Consider the following 24262-nt stretch of genomic DNA (forward strand, 5'->3'; position numbering starts at 1 on the left):
CATCGCCCGGATATACTCGACATAGCGTTATTAAAAAACGTAACTCTGCGCTTACACTCGATCGAAGTAGTTTTAGAGTTAGATTCAGACCACCGCCCCGTCATTATGAAGCTCGGTCGCGCTCCCGATTCCGTTCCCGTCACGAGGACTGTGGTGGATTGGCACACGCTGGGCATTAGCCTGGCTGAATCTGATCCACCATCGCTCCCGTTTAGCCCGGACTCTACCCCGTCTCCTCAGGATACCGCTGAAGCCATAGACATCTTAACGTCACACATCACCTCGACATTAGATAGGTCATCGAAGCAAGTTGTGGCGGAGGACTTCCTTCACCGCTTCAAATTGCCCGACGATATTAGGGAACTCCTTAGAGCTAAGAACGCTTCGATCCGTGCCTACGATAGGTATCCTACAGTGGAAAATCGTACTCGAATGCGTGCCCTACAACGCGACGTAAAGTCTCGCATCGCCGAAGTCCGAGATGCCAGATGGTCTGATTTCTTAGAAGGACTCGCGCCCTCTCAAAGGTCTTACTACCGCTTAGCTCGTACTCTCAAATCGGATACGGTAGTAGCTATGCCCCCCCTCGTAGGCCCCTCAGGCCGACTCGATAGTTCAATATCGACGACAATGAGGAAAATTATAAGAACGATTAAATATTTTTCTTTGACATGTAATATTTTGTTTGTACTTTATAATATTAAAATAACCTTTTTTATTTTCTATAATATTGCTATGAACGTAATAAAATAATTTTTTTATTGGATATCTTAAAAGATCACAATAGACTAAGCACTCTATCTCGGTCACACCCGCTTGAACAGTTGCTACCTCGCGCTCGCACCTACAGCGGGCTGTCAATGTGTCTGGCAAGATGTAAGAACCATTAAAACTGTCCGGCTCTTGGGGTAACATATTTTTATAAGTCCCTAAGTAACATATATAAAATTTAGCTTTTATAGTATAACGAAAGTATAATTAAAATTTATTAAAGTTTAAGGGTGTCTGGCAGGGGGTAACAACTGGAAAAAGTGTCCGGCAACGGATATCATGATTTCTAAAGATATTCTGGACTAAATATTAAAAAAAAAAGTGTGTGTGTGTCCGCTCCGACGCACGACTGGAGTTTACTGGATATAAAAAATTAAACGAAACAATACGAGAAATAGTTCTATATTACGACAACACGATACACTACAGATTATTAACAAATTAACGAGACACAAAACAAACGACTAACAAATATATGAAAATACAATAATGAGAGAAACGCGCGATCAGTACGAGGCTTTGTGGCGGACTGCCGGCGCAGCAGCCCGGCGTCACCTGCGATAACGCGGCCGCGCGTTGGCTCCTGATTGGCGCGCGCACGCATCACGCAATCAGGAGCCAATCAGGCGCATAACGCATTTCGTGTGACATGCTAGTACGATTTTGGTCCCCATAATTTTCATACCCCGGGCCTATATATGTAAATCGATTCTAAAGGAGTAAACTCCAAAAACCTTTATACTTTAACGAATTTAAGGTACTATTTTATATACCTTTACTGCCTGTTACCTGCCCAAGTAACCACAATCGGAACTCTATAATCGCGGGTCGTTCTTACCTGTGTTGGAGACATACACAGAGAAACTTTCAGCTTTTATAAAATAACGAAGGTCTGGCTGTCGCGGGCTCTTGGGCCATAAAGGATAGATAATATGTCGCCAAGACTACTCGTATGGAACGATACGACTGTGTCGGTGTTCAAATATCCCAGGCAGGTAGCAACCTTATAAGTACGTGTTAACGAATGACTTCAACAATGAATAAATAACATCGCGTATTAAAAATTAAGGCCACAAATATTATTATTTAGGTATTTACTGGTGGTAATATACTGGTGGTGGTAGGGTGTCTTGTGAATCTGCACGGGTAGTATTAGAACCGGTAGTGAAGTCGTGGTGGCCTAAATGATAAGACGTTCGGTGCATTCGTATCTAGCGATGCAAAGGTGTTTGAATCCCGCAGGTAGGTACCAATTTTTTTATTGAAATACATACTTAACAAATACTCACGATTGAGTTTCACGATGAAGGAATAACATCGTGTAATAAAAATCAAACCCGCAAAATTATAATTTGCGTAATTACTGGTGGTAGTACCGGGTAGTAACACCCTGCCTATTTCTTCCGTTTAGAACTTATATCTCAAGGTGGATGGCGCATTTACGTTGTAGATGTCTGTGGGCTCCAGTAACCACTTAACACCAGGTGGACTGTGAGCTCGTCCACCCAACTAAGCTTTAAAAAATTTAAAAAAAAGATGGACCGAGAGTTTGTTTACCTGTCCGTGGAATAAATAAAGTTTCATGTAATAGTATAGAATATCGCTTGACATTTATTTCTGTAAGCATGTTTCGTACAGGAATGCTTGCGAGATATTTTGTCTCCTTGTCAAAAACAGAAGCAGGCATAGGACAATCTTGAGGCAGAAATGCATCCGCGCTCGGAGCCCACAATAGGTATTGTGTCAATGATTTCAATGGTTCAAGTTTGTTGTTTTCTTGTACAATCTACTGTTTATTCTTTGTTAATATCTCACTTTTAGTTTGTTTTCGTATTGTAATGATGAGCTCGTTAGTCAATAAAGACGTATTACAACCAAATTCCTAACGAAAATGGCAAGACAAGAGAATATATTTTAGGTTATTTGTTTTCGTAACGGAGTAAAAGTAAAAATTAAGTGAAAGCAATTTATATTTTTAGAAACGTAAGAAACTAACAATATAAATACAAAAAAGTGTCCGGCAACGGATATCATGATTTCTAAAGATATTCTGGACTAAATATTAAAAAAAAAAGTGTGTGTGTGTCCGCTCCGACGCACGACTGGAGTTTACTGGATATAAAAAATTAAACGAAACAATACGAGAAATAGTTCTATATTACGACAACACGATACACTACAGATTATTAACAAATTAACGAGACACAAAACAAACGACTAACAAATATATGAAAATACAATAATGAGAGAAACGCGCGATCAGTACGAGGCTTTGTGGCGGACTGCCGGCGCAGCAGCCCGGCGTCACCTGCGATAACGCGGCCGCGCGTTGGCTCCTGATTGGCGCGCGCACGCATCACGCAATCAGGAGCCAATCAGGCGCATAACGCATTTCGTGTGACATGCTAGTACGATTTTGGTCCCCATAATTTTCATACCCCGGGCCTATATATGTAAATCGATTCTAAAGGAGTAAACTCCAATAAAATATTCAATATGAGTATACTGATAGGTATTATAAATGCGAAAGTAGTATTGTTAGTTATTCACGCAAAAAATTCAGAGTATATTTTATAAATTTTCGCGCATAGTTTTTTTTTTTATTGCCGTGTATACAGACGAGCATAAGGCGCACATGCCATTAATCAATCATGACACTAACAATGCCAATTGCACAGCCAAATCGTCAACTAATAACCTGGATTAACAAACTGGACACTTTTTTTTTCATAATAGAACACAACGGTACCTATATAATCCCGGCAACGTCGGGTATATTTGCTAAAATAAATACGATAGTGTAATACGAGTAGTTTATGGTCCAGAAGATGACACAAGCAACTCTTTTTATCGGGAAAATGCAGCGTAAGTCTTTCTTGCAGAATTACAGATTTAATATGGATGAATCCATGTTGCCCGTCTACATTATAAATTGTTCATTTAATTTAATTAGCATTTAGTCCCCACCTAATCGTTGGTAGCTTAAGAGGCTATTATATAGCAACTACGCGCGGACGTGTATGTCAGCACACGGAGCTCAGTATCCCAGCCCAGCATCAGCCCTAGGAAGAGCAGTGCTTCGCCGAAACTACCACCGGGCTGAAAGCGCTACAACTAAGAAGATCCGGCGAGAAAGTCAGTGGGTTCAATTTATATTTCAATGTATCGAAATATTTAGTTAAACAACGTTTTTTTTGTTCCTCCTTATGCTGATAGCCTTGAGAAGCTATTTCAGCTTCACCCTAGCGTGTAGATGAGCTCTCAGGGCTCAAACCGGAAGTGTTGCTAACATTGACCCTAGCAAGAACAGTGCTTCGCAGAATTTACCACCGGACGCGCCCCACTGTTGGAGTTTGAATATGAAAGTAATGGCAGGCAACACTTGACACATGTAAGGTTACAGATTTAGAATATTAGAATTCTTATTTAAATGTTTAAAACAAATAATTGTCTTCTCTTCAGTGAAGACAATGACTTCTCAACTAGACACAGTCAGAGCAACATCTAAGAATTTTATAAAAAATATATAATTATATATTTTTTTTTTTTTTTTTTTTATTGCTCTTGTAGGCAGACGAGCATACGGCCCACCTGATGGTGAGTGGTTACCGTCGCCCATGGACTTCAGCAATGCCAGGGGCAGAGCCAAGCCGCTGCCTACAAAATGGCCTATAATGCCTATAATGGTGTAATAGTGTACAAAGTATTTGCAATATAATTATATTGATCATGAAGCAGTGTTTTTAAATAGCCCCTCACCTCCAGAACCCAGTCCCCTCAAATTTAACCGTCCAACACCCACTGAGAAGATTCGGCGAGAAACTCAGTGGGCTGTGTCTATGGGTTATGTTACCCGTCGAGCCCGTCGCCGGTATTCGCCAAGCGACGGGTTTGGCAAGGATAGTGACCAGTGCTTGAGGTACTTAAAAGCACCGTTAATGGATCGGGAGGATCCCTAATGACGTGTTTAGGGCGACGTCGACTGTTTACTATTCGGTCCACAGGATCGGGTATGTAAAACAACGTAATAGTGGAACGTTGTACTTAATGTGAAATGAAAGTTTATTATATAATATTTACAATTAGAATAATTGGAGTATAATTGTACATATTTAGTTTTAGGTTTTATTTCTCACTCTGTCACAGACTTTAACAATATGTGTAGAAATAACTACCCGTGGCTGTACTACACAGATATATTGCACATTCTTTATCTCAACTACCAAGTATTTAGACGACTAATTATGTACCTACTTAGTTTACGAGGCGTGTACGAGGATAAATAAAAAAATAGAAAAATAGAAAAGAAATTAGTATAAAAAAATAAAAAAAAATTAGACGTGCTCGGAAATGGTAACAAAATGTTGGACATTAAACTTAAATAAATAAATAAATAAATATTTACTAACAATCACGCCACGTTAGCACTTAATTAATATTAAAATCATGAGACTTCATAAAGATTTGAGTTGGGTTTTTACTCATGTATAACTGACAGGCGTTTTAAAGGAAGCTTCTGTAAGCACGAGCGTTTGTAAACCGATTTCAAAAAAGGAGGAGGTCATCTATTTCACTGTTTTTTTCTAACTGTCTGAAAACTTTTTCCTAGGGAATTCGATTTTGATGTTTTTTTTTTAAGTTGGTCCTTCTCTTATGGTTGAGTTATTGCTCATGTATAACAGACAGGCGTTTTAAAGGAAGCTTCTGTAAGCAGGAACGTTTGTAAGCCGATTTCAAAAAAGGAGGAGGTTATCCATTTGACTGTATTTTGTATCTGTCGTAGAACTTTTTTCTAGGAAAATCGATTTTGATGATTTTTATGACGTTGATTCTTCTCTTGTGGTTCAATTTACATAAATAGGTTAAATATTATCAAAATCTGAACACTAATTTTTGAGTTATCTTTTATTATCATTATTTAATTTGCTTCAACTAAATAGATGATATTTCTATTTTATCAGTCAAGTCGGTTTTCCTTTCTGTCAAAAAGGAGACGGAAAATCGTGGGCCAAAATGTAATAACTTGGAATGTAGTCTAAAAAAATTGTCATATTTTTTTTATATAAGAATATAAAAAATCACCTCAATCCTCTTTCTGGGACCGGAGAAAAATGAGAAAGTTAGTTTTTGTCGGTATAACGATGTGATCGATTTAATTAATCGATTACAGCATTATAAAAAGAAAAACATTGCACTAGGTAATTAATGCAAAGTAATTAAATGTATTATTACGGATTCCAACTCTGCCAGCCTTGTACGACAATTGCTTCTACACTGGACACCGAAGATCGCTCACACGTTTGACTTGAAATTGTTGCATTGGATACTGTTGAAATTATGGATCGCTGTGTGATAGCAATTCCATATTCCATACCTGATATATATCATTGATATTCATTCTTATTATGACATTTAAAAGATTATCCAATGGATATAATAAACATTTACTTATGCTTAAATAAGTTATTATTCAGCTCTTTTAAAGAGATTGTAACATAACCTAACTTTTACTAAATCTTTATTAACTCGGCTCTCAGATTGAGAAAACTTTTATAATTTTCAGCAAGGTACTGATAAATCTGAATCTATTAATTCATATTAGTTTCATCACGTTATATTCGGGCCCAAAAATGTATGTAATCGTTTCAGTCTCCTTTCCTTTATTTTCAAGTTAATATTATTACTTCCTTACATCGTCAATACTGCTAACTTCATTTCGTTATTCTAGCTAGCTTCTATTCGTCTTCCTAATTCGTTTATCCTTTGCAAAAAGCTTGTACAACAAATAAAGATTTGTCGGATAAAGTTGGTTCTTAAATAGCACGTCAGTAGCAAAAAACCGTTCAATGCCAACTGCTATCTCACTAAACAGCCACAGTTATTAAAGTTAATGTTTTGAATTTAAAATGTGCAGTAGAATTAATTATTTAAAAAAATTTGATAAAATTAGTATTTTTTAATAGGAGATTTATCATTACTACCTACATACACTCTAAGCCCGTTCTAAGATGTAGAATAGTAAATAAATAAAATATAAACACAATCGAACATTTTTTAATTAATTTTAACCACTTTAATTGTATCCTTTTCTTTAGACACTTCCGATCGTGGGAGAGATGCTCTATCGTCCCAAATGAAATGTCCAATTTGTAGGATTCTCGAAACTACCACGTTAGACATAAGAGCTCTGTTGATTGTCCTGTTATTCGCTCTCGACGCGTACGGCATCTGAATGATCTGTAAGTTTGTTGATTGGGTCACGTTGCCTTGAAAAGAAAAATGGATAGTGAATAAATAAATCGTATGGCTACAGGATACTATATGACTTCCACCTCTAAATTCCAACTTATATACTTGCCTTTTGTAATGACCTAGTATAAGGGTTTTGGTTTGTACCGCCTTAACCAACTGCCTTCGGAGGCACTGGAGTCCGATACAGCCCGGTTTGATGCCCAGTTGACCGGATATCGGTATACTGGAATCCCCAACGTAAAAAAGATTTGGACCCCCTACCGTTCAGGTTGAAATGTACCAATGCTGATCGCACGATCAGCCATTCGTAATACGTTAACAGTTACCTAATTGTAATAAAGAAGTTACGTAAAGTTCCTTCAAAATGTACTTCATATTTTGTTTAAAGCAATCTCATGTTCCAGCTACATTATTTAGGCAAAGGGCCGAAATAATGCTTCGTAGAATAATAGAGCAAGAAGCGTAGAAATTATAGTACGTATTGTATTAATATTGCCCATGTGAAAAACAGGGTTTTAGCTTTTGATATATGTGTTTTATTACTTCTGGGCATAGTAGAGGAAAAGGTTTGAAATAAGATAAAACAAAAAAAACATAAATTCTCTGTTATCTATACACAAAAAGTGTACAAGTCAGAGAAAATATCGATTGAATCATATCCAAAATCAAATTTTGTGCTCTACCACCTCCAATATATCAATAGGCATTTTGTTTGGCTGTACTCCGTTCAGATTGAAAAGCACGACTGCTTCGCGTCTAAAACTGGCAGGACTATTTCAATTTCCACCAGTAGCTATGGGCAGTAGACTGGTAAAATATCGTAAAACGTTGCTGCGCATTATCCGGTGATTCCCTTAACCGTATTTTAGAAAACAATGGGAAAAGATAGGTGGGTGCGATTCTAGGTCCACCATATGCCATGCCTAAAACGTGATTGTAAATATCTGGCCGCTACCTATATTATCGAGTGCAATTTAAATTTTCGACCGTGAAATATCACATCCTATACCTAGCTTAGTTTAAAAAGTCGTTTTGTCAATCGTGTAATAGTACTATTTTGTCTCCTACCAGGCCGAAAGTTCGTGGAGTACCGAGCCTGGGTCCAAGGGTGAAGCCCTGGCGGGGTGTAGGGGGGCGGAGACCCCCCCCCCGTACTCATAAAATAAAAATTTAACTTTTTTTTTTTTAAATGAACTACTATTAGTTGAATAAGAACTGTCTGATGAACTCATCTTTGTTTACTTCACTATTAAATTTTATTTCACTTTTACACTAAACACAATATGTTGCACAGCAATGGCGGAGAATTTTAGGTGCGTGAGAGCAGACGTAGACACTAACGCGCATGCGCACTTGTCAGTACCCAGAGAGGACTAGTTACACTTTCTTCCCTGTACAGCGGGAGGAAAACCGAACTTTCGGCGTAGATGGGAGAAAAATGATTAGTATTTAATTACCTGTTGCATAAGCGTTTCGATTTTCTATATAACAATATGTGTAGCCAATAAACGATCCGATTCCGACAGCTGACACTGTTATCATCATTATTCCTGTTGTGAAAATGATACAGGCAAACCAACGGGGCCTGCTGAAAAATTAATTGGCATTACATACTTATCTCAGTATTGCCGGCTTGACTGGGAGCGATGTTAATGATTAAGCCCAAGACTGGTTGAAGTGGAGACAACTTGTAAGGACCCTATGAACCAGCGGGAAAGCGCAATATAGGATGAAGTGGATGGAGACAATTCGTGAGGTCCCTTTGTACCAGCGGGGTACCCTAGGACTACAACAACAACATACTAATCCTACATTTAAAAACCTTGTCATCAACATGACCTGGAAAACAGGACAACAAGCTTTCTGAGCGTTTTCACAATGCAAGTCAGTGAACAACAATATGTTTAGCTTACGATGGCTCTTTTTTTTTATTGCTCATATGAGTGGACGAGCTCACAGCCCACCTGATGTTAAGCGGTTACTGGAGCCCATAGACATCTACAACACAAATGCGCCACCCACCCTGAGATACAAGTTCCAAGGTCCCAAGCATAGTTACAACGGCTGCCCCACCCTTCAAACCGAAACGCTTTACTGCTTCACTGCAGAAATACGCAGGGTGGTGGTACCTACCCGTGCGGACTCACAAGAGGTCCTACCACCAGTAATTACGCAAATTATAATTTTGTGGGTTTGATTTTATTACACGATCAAATATTCCTTACGTTTTAGTTATTTCGGGATTTGTTTCTAATTCCATTGTGAAGGCCATTTTTTGTATAAATATGTAAAAAAAAGTATAAAATACAATACATGTGTTTGTAAATGACAAATAAAAATTGACCAAAGATAATCAGATCATTAGTTTACAAAATGAAGCCACTCTTCATATAATTGGTAATTTTTTTGAATTTATTTTTATTTCATACATTAAATGATTCAACCGCGAAATCGAGTTTGAATTCATTAAATTTTTAATCATCATAAAAATTTAACTAAATACAATTTAAGTTTACGAACAAAAGAATCGCAAATGATAAATTCGTTCAAAAATTCCACCAATTTTGACAAGCTTGACCAATCACCCATCAAGTTCATTTAACAGATTTTTTATACAATACTTTACATGTTTATTTTTATTTATACATATTTTACCTACAGATTATAATGTGTAATATTTTTTCGGAATGTGGGTACACAATATCCAACGTAACATACATATTGGAACGGTAATTTAATTCAAAATAATGATTAACATTTCATTTCTTGTTAAAAATAATAGGATCTCAATCTTATGTACGAAGTATGAGTAAAACTACACCTTAAATGACTACGCTAGAAAGTAGGAGAGAAGATTTTGATTCGTTCACTCATAAAAAAATTGAAATCCTGAAAATTTAGGCAAAGTACGTTTTATATCCTCAATTTAATATATTTGAGGTCCGTCTCAAGTATAATGCAAGTTCGAGAGGACTATCACATTCTAGCTTTATTTAGCTTTATTATGCGCATACACTCTGAAGTTGTAGTGGCGTGAGTCTGATCGGACTTTGCCACCGATCTCAGAGACCATCAACTTTATGTAATTGTCGCCGGCTTCCCAGAGAGATGTGGCTGAAGGATCAGTTCATATGAAGTACTTTTTACGATGCATTATCGATGGTATGCTTATGCAGTCTACACAAGACCCTAAAATCAGTTGCGATATCGGGACAGTGGTGAGGAGGACCCTAAATCGTACCCTAAATCACCTCGTAACCGGATTTTTATTGTTTACCCTAAAGTCTAAAATCGTTTCGGGCGAGCTCACGATTTTGGGACGATTATCCCCACCACTGCTGTCCTGATATCGCCACTGATTTTTTGTGTGTGTAGGCCGCATTAGATGAAAAAGAGCTATGGCCTTATTCTTAAACCGGTGTCCACCCAATGCTGAGTGCAGGTCTCTCCAAATGCATCCCATTCTTTGATAGGCACAACGAAGCGATATCGAGCTGTTTAGGAAAACGCCTATCTGTTTTATATTATATGTGGAATTTAGAGGAGTATTGCCTCTAAACTTAGTGGCTTATAAGCAATTTAAAGTTAAAATAGTCAGCTATGTGTGATAATGCGAACTATCCCACTACCGGAATGTTGTTTTGGTGTTATGTTTAAACTTGTGAAATTTTGTTTGTTGGTTCAAAGTTAGATGTATTATGATTTTGTTTTGATGTTGTGATTTATTTGTCAGAAATTTATTTACTTTAAACTATCATCGGTCATGTTGTGAGCAACCAGCGTGCTTTTTTCTTGTATTATATCTGTGAGATGGGATAAATCCTTTACAATAAAATAACGAGTTTGACCTTGTGTCTTATGATGGCGTCATTCACGTCTGTGGGCTTCGGTATCACTTAACACCAGGTATGCCGTGAGGTCACTGAGGTCCGTTCATATGTTGTCAAGTATTTTATCTCATTTCGTCATAAGCTAAATCCGATAGTTTTAGTGTCGCTTTTTCATTTCATTGAGTTTCATTATTACAATAAAGTCTAGATTTTTGCTAGAAGATATGTCAGAATTGATAGGAATGGTCTTAATATATGTAATAACCGATTGAAATATAGATAGCACTCTTGTCCACTATCACAAACTTCACTTGGAATAATTTAAGACTCAAAAGTACGCCCCCCAACTATTATCACGAGTAAACATAGAAATAGATCTAATAGAATGAAATTGTGGTAAATTGTAAAAAATAATGAATTTAGATAATATAAAAAAAATACTGTTTCAAAATTTCTTGTTTAAATTTCTTTGCTTTTTTTTTGCAGACTAGCTTCATGTTGTGCCCTAACCGCCGTCGTTTCCTGTATAGTGGCAACACTAACGATAATGTTAGGAGTCGGTGTTGGTCTCGGCTATAACTATTGCTTTGTGGACATGAAACTTAATGGTAAATTATATTAAACAACATCTTCTTGTTGCTAAAAGTATTTCTTGTTAGTTTGATTTTAGTTTCTCGCGTCCTAGACTACAAATTTTAGGGCACTCGTTTACTGAAATATATGAATAATAGTCAAATAGATATCTATTTCATGTCAGATGTTGAAATACTCCATTTGTAATCTGTAATCACACGATATATCGACTGAACTGAACTGTTGTAGGGTGTTTACGCAATAGAAAATAACGAGAATGACGCAAATTATAATTTTGCGGGCTTCATTTTTATTACACGATGCTGTTCCTTCACCGTGGAAGTCAATCGTGAAGCAGATCTTTAAAAACGCAAAATACTATTAGAAAATAGTGAATCAAGATTAATGGTGAATTACAAGTTCGCGTCGAGTGCACTAATGAAACGCAAATGTAGGTTTTATTTTTGATGTTTAATAAATTTTAAGGGTTTTCTTTTTTTCTAATTTTCGCAGAAGTCAAACCAACAACTTCCACATCCACATTGGCTCCACGACGAAGAGTTTTCTCTGAAAACGCACATTACAATTCAGAGTTTGTAGAAGTGAAGAGAACACAGAAACCAGAACGTCCAACGAGGTCGATAAAGATACAATCAACCATTGTTTTATCTCGAAGGCATTGGGATAGCTTACCGTCATTGATTTCAAAGTTAAAGAATCGAAGGAAAAATTTTACTTTAGAATTACTAACGTGATTTTTGTTTCGATTGTACAGTTTGTTTTGTGAATACGAAGATCGATAATGTATTTTTTGATATATTTACTTGTTATATACAATGAATAATTTGAGACTTTTACATTTTTGAATAAACATTTTATACATTCGACATCATTATTTTTCAATCAAAATATACACTACAACAAATGTATCCTAGCTTCTACTAAGTACAAACTTAATTTAAAATAGATCTGTGAATGTACCTGGCGTCAGTCTGAGAAATCTAGTAAAATTATTACGATTAATTCAGATATAGATTTCCTGTCTCAAAGGGAATGGTAAAATTAAGGCGTTTATGGGTTCCGGATGCTTATTATTACCAGGTGATCCATGAGTTCAGTTGCCCACTTAAAAAGAAATTAAAATATGGATGATTATTCCTACACACGTATCGCTATTTAATGAATTTGTGGGAAACCTCTGAAAAGAGACGTTTTAATATGCTTGGGGGAACACTATGCTCTGCAGTCGATGTCTGTAGATTAAAATTTATTCGGGAAAATTTTCAATACATTTGACCCTTAACCAATGTACATTGGTATAGCTATTTGAAAACCAAAAAGAACACAATATACATACATACTCTTTTCTCAAAGGAGGTACAAAATGTAAAAGTTTTAAAAAAAATTATAGACATAAGACACGCCATTTATTGTTTTTATTTACTTTTAGTGTTTTTTTTTGTTACTTTTTATAGCGAACAATTCTAACATTCGCTCAGGAATGGGCATTGTCGTAAGCGCAATTTCGAATGTTTTGTATGTTTCTGAAAAGTAAGTATAAATTTGTTAATATATTTTATCGTAACGTACATTAGATTGACGGCCGACTCGCGGCGTTCGATGATGACGAAAAAGCAGAGCTGCTGGCCGATACATTGCAAACCCAGTGCACGCCCAGCACTCAATCCGTGGACCCTGTTCATGTAGAATTAGTAGACAGTGAGGTAGAACGCAGAGCCTCTTTGCCACCATCGGATGCGTTACCACCCGTCACCCCGATAGAAGTTAAAGACTTGATCAAAGACCTACGTCCTCGCAAGGCTCCCGGTTCCGACGGTATATCTAACCGCGTTATTAAACTTCTACCCGTCCAACTCATCGTGATGTTGGCATCTATTTTCAATGCCGCTATGGCGAACTGTATCTTTCCCGCGGTGTGGAAAGAAGCGGACGTTATCGGCATACATAAACCCGGTAAACCAAAAAATCATCCGACGAGCTACCGCCCGATTAGCCTCCTCATGTCTCTAGGCAAACTGTATGAGCGTCTGCTCTACAAACGCCTCAGAGACTTCGTCTCATCCAAGGGCATTCTCATCGATGAACAATTCGGATTCCGTACAAATCACTCATGCGTTCAACAGGTGCACCGCCTCACGGAGCACATTCTTGTGGGGCTTAATCGACCAAAACCGTTATACACGGGAGCTCTCTTCTTCGACGTCGCAAAAGCGTTCGACAAAGTCTGGCACAATGGTTTGATTTTCAAACTATTCAACATGGGCGTGCCGGATAGTCTCGTGCTCATCATACGGGACTTCTTGTCGAACCGCTCTTTTCGATATCGAGTCGAGGGAACCCGCTCCTCCCCACGACCTCTCACAGCTGGAGTCCCGCAAGGCTCTGTCCTCTCACCCCTCCTATTTAGCTTATTCGTCAACGATATTCCCCGGTCGCCGCCGACCCATTTAGCTTTATTCGCCGACGACACGACTGTTTACTATTCTAGTAGAAATAAGTCCCTAATCGCGAAGAAGCTTCAGAGCGCAGCCCTAGCCCTAGGACAGTGGTTCCGAAAATGGCGCATAGACATCAACCCAGCGAAAAGTACTGCGGTGCTATTTCAGAGGGGAAGCTCCACACGGATTTCCTCCCGGATTAGGAGGAGGAATCTCACACCCCCGATTACTCTCTTTAGACAACCCATACCCTGGGCCAGGAAGGTCAAGTACCTGGGCGTTACCCTGGATGCATCGATGACATTCCGCCCGCATATAAAATCAGTCCGTGACCGTGCCGCGTTTATTCTCGGTAGACTCTACCCCATGATCTGTAAGCGGAGTAAAATGTCCCTTCGGAACAAGGTGACACTTTACAAAACTTGCATAAGGCCCGTCATGACTTACGCGAGTGTGGTGTTCGCTCACGCGGCCCGCACACACATAGACACCCTCCAATCCCTACAATCCCGCTTTTGCAGGTTAGCTGTCGGGGCTCCGTGGTTCGTGAGGAACGTTGACCTACACGACGACCTGGGCCTCGAATCAATTCGGAAATACATGAAGTCAGCGTCGGAACGATACTTCGATAAGGCTATGCGTCATGATAATCGCCTTATCGTTGCCGCCGCTGACTACTCCCCGAATCCTGATCATGCAGGAGCCAGTCACCGTCGACGCCCTAGACACGTCCTTACGGATCCATCAGATCCAATAACCTTTGCATTAGATGCCTTCAGCTCTAATACTAGGGGCAGGCTTAGGGACCCCGGTAACCGTACTCGTCGAACTCGTCAAAGAGGTCGACGTGCAACCTAACCCATGCATCAGCCCGCTGAGTTTCTCGCCGGATCTTCTCAGCAGGTCGCGATTCCGATCCGGTAGTAGATTCATTCGCGAAACAATTGCTCTTGAGTTGTTAGGTCTCCTTCGGAGGCGCTCGGGCAGTTGTTAGCAAATCCCACCCCTCTTGGCTGAGCCTTTGCTCGCCCACCTGTCCTGGTGAAACTGGAAAGGCCTTCGGGCCACCAGTAAACTTTCAATCATAAAAAAAAAAAAAAAAAACATTAGATTGACCTTTTGATTTTTTATTATGTCCCTGAGATACAACTTCTAAGCTCTCAGTATAGTTACAACGGCTGCCCCACCCTTCAAACCAAACGCATTACTGCTTCACGGCAGAAACAGGCAAAGTGGTGGTACCTAACCGTGCAGGCTCACAAGAGGACCTACCACCAGTAATTACGCAAATTATAACGGAATAACATGATGTTATTCCTTCACCGTGGAAGTTGTGGGTTTTTCTTGATAATAAGCTAATCTTATTTTTGAGGCTCACTTCAGTTCAAGACTCGGTTTATTGAGTATCCGCTCCGAGAGATCCAACGAAAAAACCGGTACTACCGGTAATAATTTATAATAGTAAAATTAGATTTAATTTATCTTTTGCAGAATATCGCTTTGCTTCACTTGTACCGTTTTACTGTACTGTAAAATGATTACTTTGGTCGCCACTCTGTGTCTGGGCATCGGTCTTGGTTACAACTACTGCTTTGTGGATATGAAGACCAGATTCAGATATGGTGGGTAATACTGTCTTCCTATGACATCTCGAATCTTCTTTGAACATTTTCCAGTTTAATTTTCGTTGTAGTTTCGGACAAGCTTTCGCTCTTTTCATTTCAAAAGTAAGGGTCAATGTAAATTTAGTAGCTACGTAAATCCTGGTAAGTTTAACATGAAAAGCTTGTAAGCTTTCTCAAAACGACGAGGTTGGCGGTCAAAGTGAAAGTTTAATGTTTTAGTTAGTAAGCACAAAGCATTATAAGCACAACGTACTATTGTTTAATATCCTAAAATTTGTACTGAAATCCGTGCTATACAATTTCCCTTGCGAAAAATTTTAATTGTGAAATTTCATTTTGTCATATTATAATTAATGATATCAGCAATGCCAAGGTCACAGCCATTGCCTGTCAAATATGAAATAAGACCAACGATAAAGCAGTTGTAAGATATTACCACAATATGTCTCAAGGTAATCACATTATATTCATGGGGTCTTCACCATCACTTAACACCAAATAGGTTTTTAGCTTGTCCACTTACTTAGGCTAGTAAAAAAAAACTTCTCTATAATATAGAGCTAGTTTTATTTCTTTGAAAATTTTCGAAGAAAATGCTATTTTGGTGGTTTCGGCCTATACCCGCAAAAGCGGTTTTTAGACATAATTGACAGACGTTGATTTATTACTGGTGGTAGGACCTCTTGTGAGTCCGCACGGGTAGGTACCACCGCCCCGCTTATTTCTGCCGTGAAGCAGTAATGCGTTTCGGTTTGAAGGGTGGGGCAACCGTTGTAACTATACTGATACCTTAGAACTTATATCTCAAGGTGTGTGGCGCATTTACGTTATAGATATCTATGGGTTCCAGTAACCACTTAACACTAGGTGGGCTGTGAGCTCGTCCACACATCAAGGCAATGAAATAAAAAAATTATTGATATGTATAAACAGTGCCTAACCTAACAGCAATGCGCAATACATTTCTCGAAGAACGGGTGACCATTGTGACCATAAAATTTCTCGAGTGGCGACCGCGCACCGAAAGACGTAAATGCAGGCAGCGTAGGTCCTTGTGGTGAGCCTTGGGCGAGGCTCATGACCAGCAGTGAGCATATGTGAACCGGTAGATAGATACGAACTTAAGTTATAAGAAAATAATATTGAATTTCAGTCTCAGGCGATTCAGAGGGATTTCGCCGTCATGGGCCAAAAGGTCTCTTCAATCGTGTCGAGCCTAAACGTCAAATACCAATCAAAGAAGTCCTGGATTTTGAAGACGACGAACCTGGAACATCGTCCGAATCTGAAACGATGTCTGAAACATCTACAACAACTATGTTACCTAATACCACCAAAGCAGCATCTAACAATGCAACAGTTGGATCTTCAACAACGATAACGAACACATCAACAGTTGCTGAATCAATAAGTCCTCCGAAAATGGTTATACCGATCAGTGGTTTAGACCTTATTGCTTTGTTGTCAAAGTTGAGAACGGAAAATCGAAATTACTCATTACAGATAGTTACGTCTTGATTATTTCTGTGACGTCCGAATTAGTAGCACGTTTCATGTGGCCATTAGTCTTGTTCTTCTTCTATTTTAGATTGTTTTTAAGTATTTTTTTTTATTTTATGTACCTGTAAAATACACTATACAATATATTTTATTTAATGTCTTATAATCATAACAGTATTTCATTTAATAAATAATTTTCAGTGAAACATTTATAATAAGCAAAAATTTCAAACTTTTTTGAATAAATTGTAAAGATCTTAGACTGCTGTGATGAATTAAAAAATATATAAATATATTACAATACTCAATTGTGAATCTAAACCATTCTCAAACCCACTGGAACACATAAAATTTCATCAAAATCTGTCCAGCCGTTTAGGAGTTCAGTGACATACGCACGTAAAGTAGAATTAAATATATAAAGATAATAATAAATAACTGGGAACAAATCGCCCTCGGTCATCCGCCCTTGCCTATGTTATGGATACCAGAGACTGACATACATACATACATACTTATATATGTTTAAATGTATATAGATAATAAACACCCAGACAAAAAAACTAGCAAACAAACTTGTTCAACACATGACCATCGACCACCGAGTCAGTCATTTTACTGTAATTGTTTTGGTGCGGACTGTATGGGCCGGTTGCTGATGATAAAACTTGTGCTTCGTGCTGCAATACGGTTCGTTTCTATGTTTATACACTTGATATTTTATGAATATAATAAACACGTCCACTTGCGGTGAAAAGTAAAAAAAAGAAGGGGTGACATCAACAATGTTGCCAGTCATATAATTTTATTTTCCATACTAAAATGATGGAGTTGCCAACAGTAATACAACTGATGATTGATTAAATTAATTTCCTTTTTACATACAAGCGAAATGGAAGCTTGTACATAGGTATGTGTATTTCGGCCGGAAACCAGTCAGGCGTTTCGATTTCAACACTTTTTCTGAATACAATTGAAATCTCAATCTCATATTCAAAGTTCGATGGTGAGCATACAAGCTATGATATCAAAACGTCATCACTATCATCATCTTCAGCTTAAAGCACTCCGCTGATGGACATAGGCTTTTCCAGTTACACACTCCTGAGCATGATCCCTGGCTCCTCTCATCCACCTCTTGCCAACTACCCTACATGGATCGTCACTCCATCGAGCTTGAGAATGTCCTGCACGTACGCTCTAGTAATCGCTAATACCTGATAGGCAGTAAGCACTTATCAAAGCACATATCAAAAATATATTAAATATCGGAAACGAACAAAATATAATAATAACCATAAACTATTAAATAGGACATATGGTTTCTTTTTCTAGTTAGATCTAAACGTCATAGAAGTTTGATTATATTGCTTTCAACCATTACTTCAATGCATTCAACTAAATAATGTCAATTGAAATAGTCATATTATTAGTTATTTAAACAATAGATTCAAACTCTTTTAAACGTTATGCATGAATAATAAATGATAGTGAACTATCGTTATGCTGCCAGAGAATAATATATTATGTGGTAAATGCTTATTATGAACTTAGAATTATCTACAATAATTAGCACTCCGTACACGCCGTTGCTTGTTTATTAACAGTTAAATTTATTAATATATCTATATAAAATTTCGTTCATGTTATCTTTCATGAAACTCTTTGCCACGCTTCATTTGCATCATTTAAAATACTTTTGGAGCTCACAATGAACAGACCAAGTTTATACTCTATCTCAGGACAATTTTAAGTAAAGATAGTTAGTAAATCTTTAAAACAATACGATATTTTATGTTTTAAACTATATGGTAGTTGGTATGCTAATTAGAACAATGTCAACAAAAACAGCTTACTATAAATTTTGAGTGTAAAACTCATTCTTTAGGTTCACATGTTTATTTATTTACAAGTTTAAATGCACAAAGGTTACAGAGATGTACATAGTTTACACGTACGAGTGTTTATACTTATAGCAGTGTATTAAACTTGTTGAGTCCTAACAACATAATATTGCGAGGCGGCGAATGTAGCACTCAATCGGAATTAAGTGTTATATTCACTTATTCTTAAAGTTCTACAGGCTATTATAATAACGTTTAGATGTTAGGTGTATTAAGCTAGCTTTTAGCGCTTGTAAATTTGATCAGTAGATCACCTATAAAATCATTTTATTTTTTGTCATATTTTTTAATACGCTTTTATTAGCTTCATACGTATGTAACGGAATCTGAACATGATTTTGATCCCCCTTCAAAACGTCGGATTAACTCGAAATTTGGCATACTTATTAAGGACCGATGACAATTCAATATTTTAAGCAGTTTGATCCGATATCCTCATCTGGATAATCAGGATTAGCGATGTTTTGTTTTCCTGAGACCCGGAGTGTCTGCGTCAAGACCAAGAAGGGAAAGTTTTTTTTAATAAAATAATTTTTCTTACACTATTTTTAATTCAACGTATTAAAATTTATTTTATGATACAAGTGTATTTTTGCCAAAAACTGATTAATTACAGAGGATTGAAGTTACAACAAAACGATTTCCGTTGTCACAGTCTCTGTACATTAGTAAAATTCAATTATTATCGTATGTCGGTCTCAAGATTTTGCTATTGACATCATATTTTATCTCACTTCAAAACGATCAAACAAACAACCAATTGGTCTCAAAAAACTGAGACCAATGATATCAATAAAAGTAAATTAAAATTTAAAACCCCCTTTTAAACTATCACTATTAGAAAGGTTATAGTTTTAAAGATTAAATGTAAAATTAATAATTTTTACCAATCAACAAAAAATCGAGCTTTTTTTTCCTATTTCCGGTCGGTATTTCATTAATTTGGTTATGTTATTCAATCGAACTTATTATGAAGAAACCAAATGAATTCTCTATTCAGACGGCTCGTAATATTTTATTGGATTTCCACACTTTTGTATTGGTTCGTAATTAATTTCTGATTACGACAGCTTTCGCAACATCATAATTGGCGGTCCAGGCGGCGGTGGTGGAAATTGTTGTGCGCCCTGCGAGTATTGCTGCCGCTGTTGTTGCCAGTGCTGCGTGCAAGTCCTCTGCAAGATTTGTTGTTGCGTTTTGATTGTCGCTTTAATACTAGGCGCTCTTTATTTGCTTGCCGAAGCCTTGATCTGTGAGTAAAATTTATACTTGTACTACGGGCCCGCGACTTCGTCCGCGTGGTTCGCAAATAAAGCTTTATTTTAGAACAAATGTGGCTAGCATAAAAACGTTATAGTGAGCCAACCTGAACATATAGACATATGCTGTCGCGGACTTTTTTTTAGATCTTTTAAAAAGGAAGAATTCTGTCATACATTATTTTAGCGAAACTTTAACCGTTTCTACAGCGCACGCAGCGGAAGCTCACAAAAGGGAAAAAACCCGACTTTGAAACATTCTTTATTGGTGCTCCGCTTGTATTGGTCTTAGCGTGATGTTAAATAGTCTATAGCCTCCTGGATAAATGGGCAATCTAACAGTGAAAGAATTCAAATTGGACCAGTAGTTCCTGAGATTAGCGCGTTCAAACAAACAAACTCTTCAGCTTTATATTATTAGTATAGATAGATATATTATTATACTTAACGGTAGGCCGCGACTTGGCTCTGCCCCTGGCATTGCTGTAGTTTGCGGTTCGATCGCCCATTTTATTAACCATCAAACGAAACTTAATAGAGTGTTAAAAAATCCAAAATTGCAAAATTACTTTAAATTTCTGGCAAAACTTTAAAATTTGGTAGAAATCTCATATGAAAAATCTAATTTTCTTATTTTCGTAGTAGGTAGTTATTATTATATTTACATACTCGCGATGTTTCCATAGGCCCCGAGCAGGATGAAAAGAAACCTTGACATTTCGAAAATGAGAGGTATGCAATTTACGGTGATGTAGACACTTTTCAATTTTGACAGTAGTTGCCAGAATACATTCAAAGATGTTTACTGCAAGAATTATTTTTAAACAGAGAAAATGATATTATTCAATTTCTAATGTGGTATGTAAACACTGGATGTATTTTTTAAAGTATTTTTAGTGTACATTTTTAAGAGTTGGCAGTGAAAACGGTGTTTCGTGTCTGTTTTCGTTCTGTATGTCATTTCGTGGAGCATTTAAAGCAAATTTAGCAACTGAGATGATTTTTATTGAAGTGAAACTTCTTTAGAATCGTGTTGTGTTTCAAACTCGATGAAACGAAAAAATAAGTCCATAGGGACACAAACACATAAATGTATAGGATTCAGCCTGCGAGAGAATGAGATAGAACACATTAGACGTTCTCGGACTCCTCTTTGTGCGACTCTTCGTAGCATCCCCACTATCGTCTACTAAACATTGTCCATATGTATGCTCCTGTGTAGTGGGATAGTCATATCTATATCTTATTTATAGGTTTCACTTCTACCGTGTGTGACTTGCATAAACACACACATTTTTGTTTGCACAGATGTGCAAGCGACTAATGAGATCTATCGCCAGAGCGCGCTCTAACTAATGAATTATTTTTTAGCTTAAAAACGAAAAATAGCACTCGGAAAACACTGCGTAGAGGAGTTGATTCCAAAATTAGATAAATAAATAAATAATTAAATAAATGTTTACTAACAATCACGCCACGTTAACTGGTCCCGTGATAAGTTCGTAAAGAACTTGTGTTACAGGTACCAGATAACGGATATAAATATAAGATTTTTATTATACACATACATATATATAATAGACATCCATAACCCTGGAAAAGACATTTATATTTATCATACAAATATCTCCCCTTGGGGGGATTCGAACCCGCGACCCCCTTGTGTAGTGACCATGTCACTTACCACTACACCAGACGGCCGTTTAAATGCCGATGACGATGATGTGAAAATTACCTTTCAAAATTTACGAATTATTGCAATATTAGGAATTAATTTAATAACCTTTCTTTTTCAGTTGGCGCAACGTGTTTGTGAGTTCAGAAGCATTGAACGTTGGGGCCCAGCTGGCTATTTGTGTACTTGTTTTAGTAGTAGGCATTTTTGCTTTACTATTTTTGTTTGCCGCCGGCGTAATATGTAAGTAACTGTATGATTTTGATTGTTGAACAACCAGTTTGGCTGGCCACAATAATATCAATACGTGGAAAATGTCAATGATTTTTTGGAAATCCAAATTATTGATTTAATATGCATCACGTATGTCATCTAATACAGTATTGGAATTGTAAAATACTAGTAGTTACACTCTGACAAGAGTGATACGACATACGATACGATAGTAGTTATAGAGCGCTTCGCGATGTGTATGGGCTGACCTGTAACCACTAGGCTATGGTGTATCGTGTATCGTACAGATCATATTTGACTGGTTTTCAATGTATTTTTTTGTTGTTGCTTAGAACGGTGGATGAGTTCCCAGCCCACCTGGTGTAAAGTGGTTACTAGAGCCCATGGACATCTACAACGTAAATGCGCCACCCACCTTGAGATATAAGTTCTAAGATCTCAGTATAGTTACAACGGCTGCCCCACCCTTCAAACCGAAACGCATTACTGCTTCACCGCAGAAATAGACGGGGCGGTGGTACCTACCCGTGCGGACTCAGAAGAGGTCCTACCAACAGTAAAAACTATATATGTTTATATCAATTATATATGTTTTGGGGTAGCAATTCTTGATATGTTTCTAAGCGTACTAGACGAAGTGGCGCCGTGGCCGCGCTGTATGCTTTATCTAATTACCATTCACCCCACGCTTTTTTTTACAATAAAATCATTTTTTCTTACACTATTTTTAATTCAAATTTATTAAAATTTATTTTCTATTTTTTTGTTGGATTTTCTATGAAAGCGTATTTTTTTAGTTTTTTTAAACTATTATTTTTGTACTGGTTTCTAGTCTCATATAACCGGTTTCGCACAACACGGTAGTTCGTAGGAACATACCTACCGCGTTATAGGAGGTTTACCTGTATTACAATATCCGTCTAAACCCGCCCATGGCACGTTGACACTCCGCAGTTCCACCGCGCCTGTAACTTCACCCTCGATTACTATTTAAATTAGCATTTTCTAACATATGTGTTAAAAAAATTGTATTTAATTGAATGTTTACTTATTATTATTGTGTTAATTTTCAAATATATATTTTCTTTGTAGAGCATGCATTGGCCAAAGAAACTCTTGGGTATTAAAGAAACTCAGCGAGAAACGAATTCGGACAACGTAGCTCTTCCACAATCGACTATTTGTGAAACTTGTGTTTTTTATTGGACACTGTTTTATTATAATTATATTTTAATTATGTATGGACTGTTCTACAGAAGAATAAATTTTATTTTGCAAACAAAGTTCTCGATGTACTTTGAATTTTATTTTTATTTGTTAATTTAGAAGATTTCGCGGGTGACCGCTTGGAGACATTCAGTGTGATTAGTGCGTGTTTTTAACGCTCTCGATAGCGTAAAAGTTAACTCAAACTTGTATGCAGTTGGAACAGCGCCCCTAGCGGCAAACGTAGGCAAACGTTCCAACTCCACACAAATTTGAGTTCACTTTTACGCTATCGAGAACGTTAAACAGCTCGCAATAAGCACATTGAAAAGGACACGTGACTGCAACTTTTATAAGTGACGTAGTAGTTAAGGTGATGGGTTATTCTAGATTCACCGAACTAGTAGGTGAGCTCACGGGGCTCAAACCTGACGTCGTTGCTAACACTAACTCTAGCAAGAGCAGTGCTTCGAGAACGATGACCGATGCTTGAGGTACCTAAAAGCACCGTTAGTGGATCGGGAGGATCCGAAATGACGTGTATCAACAATGACCGACTGCTGTGTTTTTCTAGTTAAATGTGTGTGAGTCAGTAAAATCATATGTATTAGATTTGCGTATGAAATTTATTTTAATATGCGAACACTTTGAGGGCTAGTTCTAGAAGCCGGCTATAATCAATGATTATTGAATGGAGAAGTGAAGTCATTGAATTCAAAATTGAAATACACAAAATGATAACTGCATCATAAGAGCTATCACTCTTGTTTTAGCTAATCATACAAGAAATTGAATTACGCGCTTGCCTTCATTGAATGATGCAATCTTTTTTTTTTTTTTTTTTATGATTGAAGGATTACTGGTGGCCCGGAGGCCTTTCCATTTTCACCAGGACAGGTGGGCGAGCAAAGGCTCAGCCAAGAGGGGTGGGATTTGCTAACAAATGCCCGAGCGCCTCCGAAGGAGACCTAACA

At 37.5% G+C, this 24262-nt stretch overlaps 3 protein-coding genes and 1 long non-coding RNA gene across 5 annotated transcripts; 3 read left to right on the top strand and 1 right to left on the bottom strand.

The window, feature by feature from the left end:
• Positions 1 to 6809: 6809 nt before the first annotated feature.
• LOC101738952 (uncharacterized) lies at positions 6810 to 9374 on the bottom strand. 2 transcript variants are annotated; one of them, XM_021351871.3, is made up of 3 exons: positions 9249 to 9374; positions 8481 to 8611; positions 6810 to 7037 (listed from the first exon to the last, which is right to left on the bottom strand). In XM_021351871.3, exons 1-3 carry the CDS (start codon positions 9293 to 9295, stop codon positions 6826 to 6828), a joined length of 390 nt encoding a protein of 129 aa, XP_021207546.1. In that variant the 5' UTR covers positions 9296 to 9374; the 3' UTR covers positions 6810 to 6825. The 2 variants fall into 2 exon arrangements, with proteins under 2 accessions (XP_021207546.1, XP_004932234.1); XM_004932177.4 differs by having other exon boundaries at positions 8481 to 8608; positions 9249 to 9370.
• Positions 9375 to 9604: 230 nt separating this feature from the next.
• On the top strand, positions 9605 to 12313 carry LOC101739093 (uncharacterized). Its single transcript, XM_004932178.4, has 3 exons — positions 9605 to 9752; positions 11340 to 11461; positions 11940 to 12313. Exons 1-3 carry the CDS (start codon positions 9691 to 9693, stop codon positions 12179 to 12181), a joined length of 426 nt encoding a protein of 141 aa, XP_004932235.1. The 5' UTR covers positions 9605 to 9690; the 3' UTR covers positions 12182 to 12313.
• A 503-nt stretch (positions 12314 to 12816) lies between these two features.
• Positions 12817 to 17182, top strand: LOC101739235 (uncharacterized). The gene is made up of 3 exons (XM_004932179.5): positions 12817 to 12977; positions 15377 to 15507; positions 16664 to 17182. Exons 1-3 carry the CDS (start codon positions 12928 to 12930, stop codon positions 17026 to 17028), a joined length of 546 nt encoding a protein of 181 aa, XP_004932236.1. The 5' UTR covers positions 12817 to 12927; the 3' UTR covers positions 17029 to 17182.
• Positions 17183 to 18386: 1204 nt separating this feature from the next.
• On the top strand, positions 18387 to 23377 carry LOC101739370 (uncharacterized). Its single transcript, XR_002431477.3, has 5 exons — positions 18387 to 18541; positions 19985 to 20166; positions 20860 to 20905; positions 21970 to 22091; positions 23175 to 23377. It is a non-coding gene; the product is annotated as an uncharacterized LOC101739370 (long non-coding RNA).
• Positions 23378 to 24262: the final 885 nt, after the last annotated feature.

This window comes from Bombyx mori, chromosome 8 (genome assembly GCF_030269925.1).
Source record: "Bombyx mori chromosome 8, ASM3026992v2".
Lineage (NCBI taxonomy): Eukaryota > Metazoa > Arthropoda > Insecta > Lepidoptera > Bombycidae > Bombyx > Bombyx mori.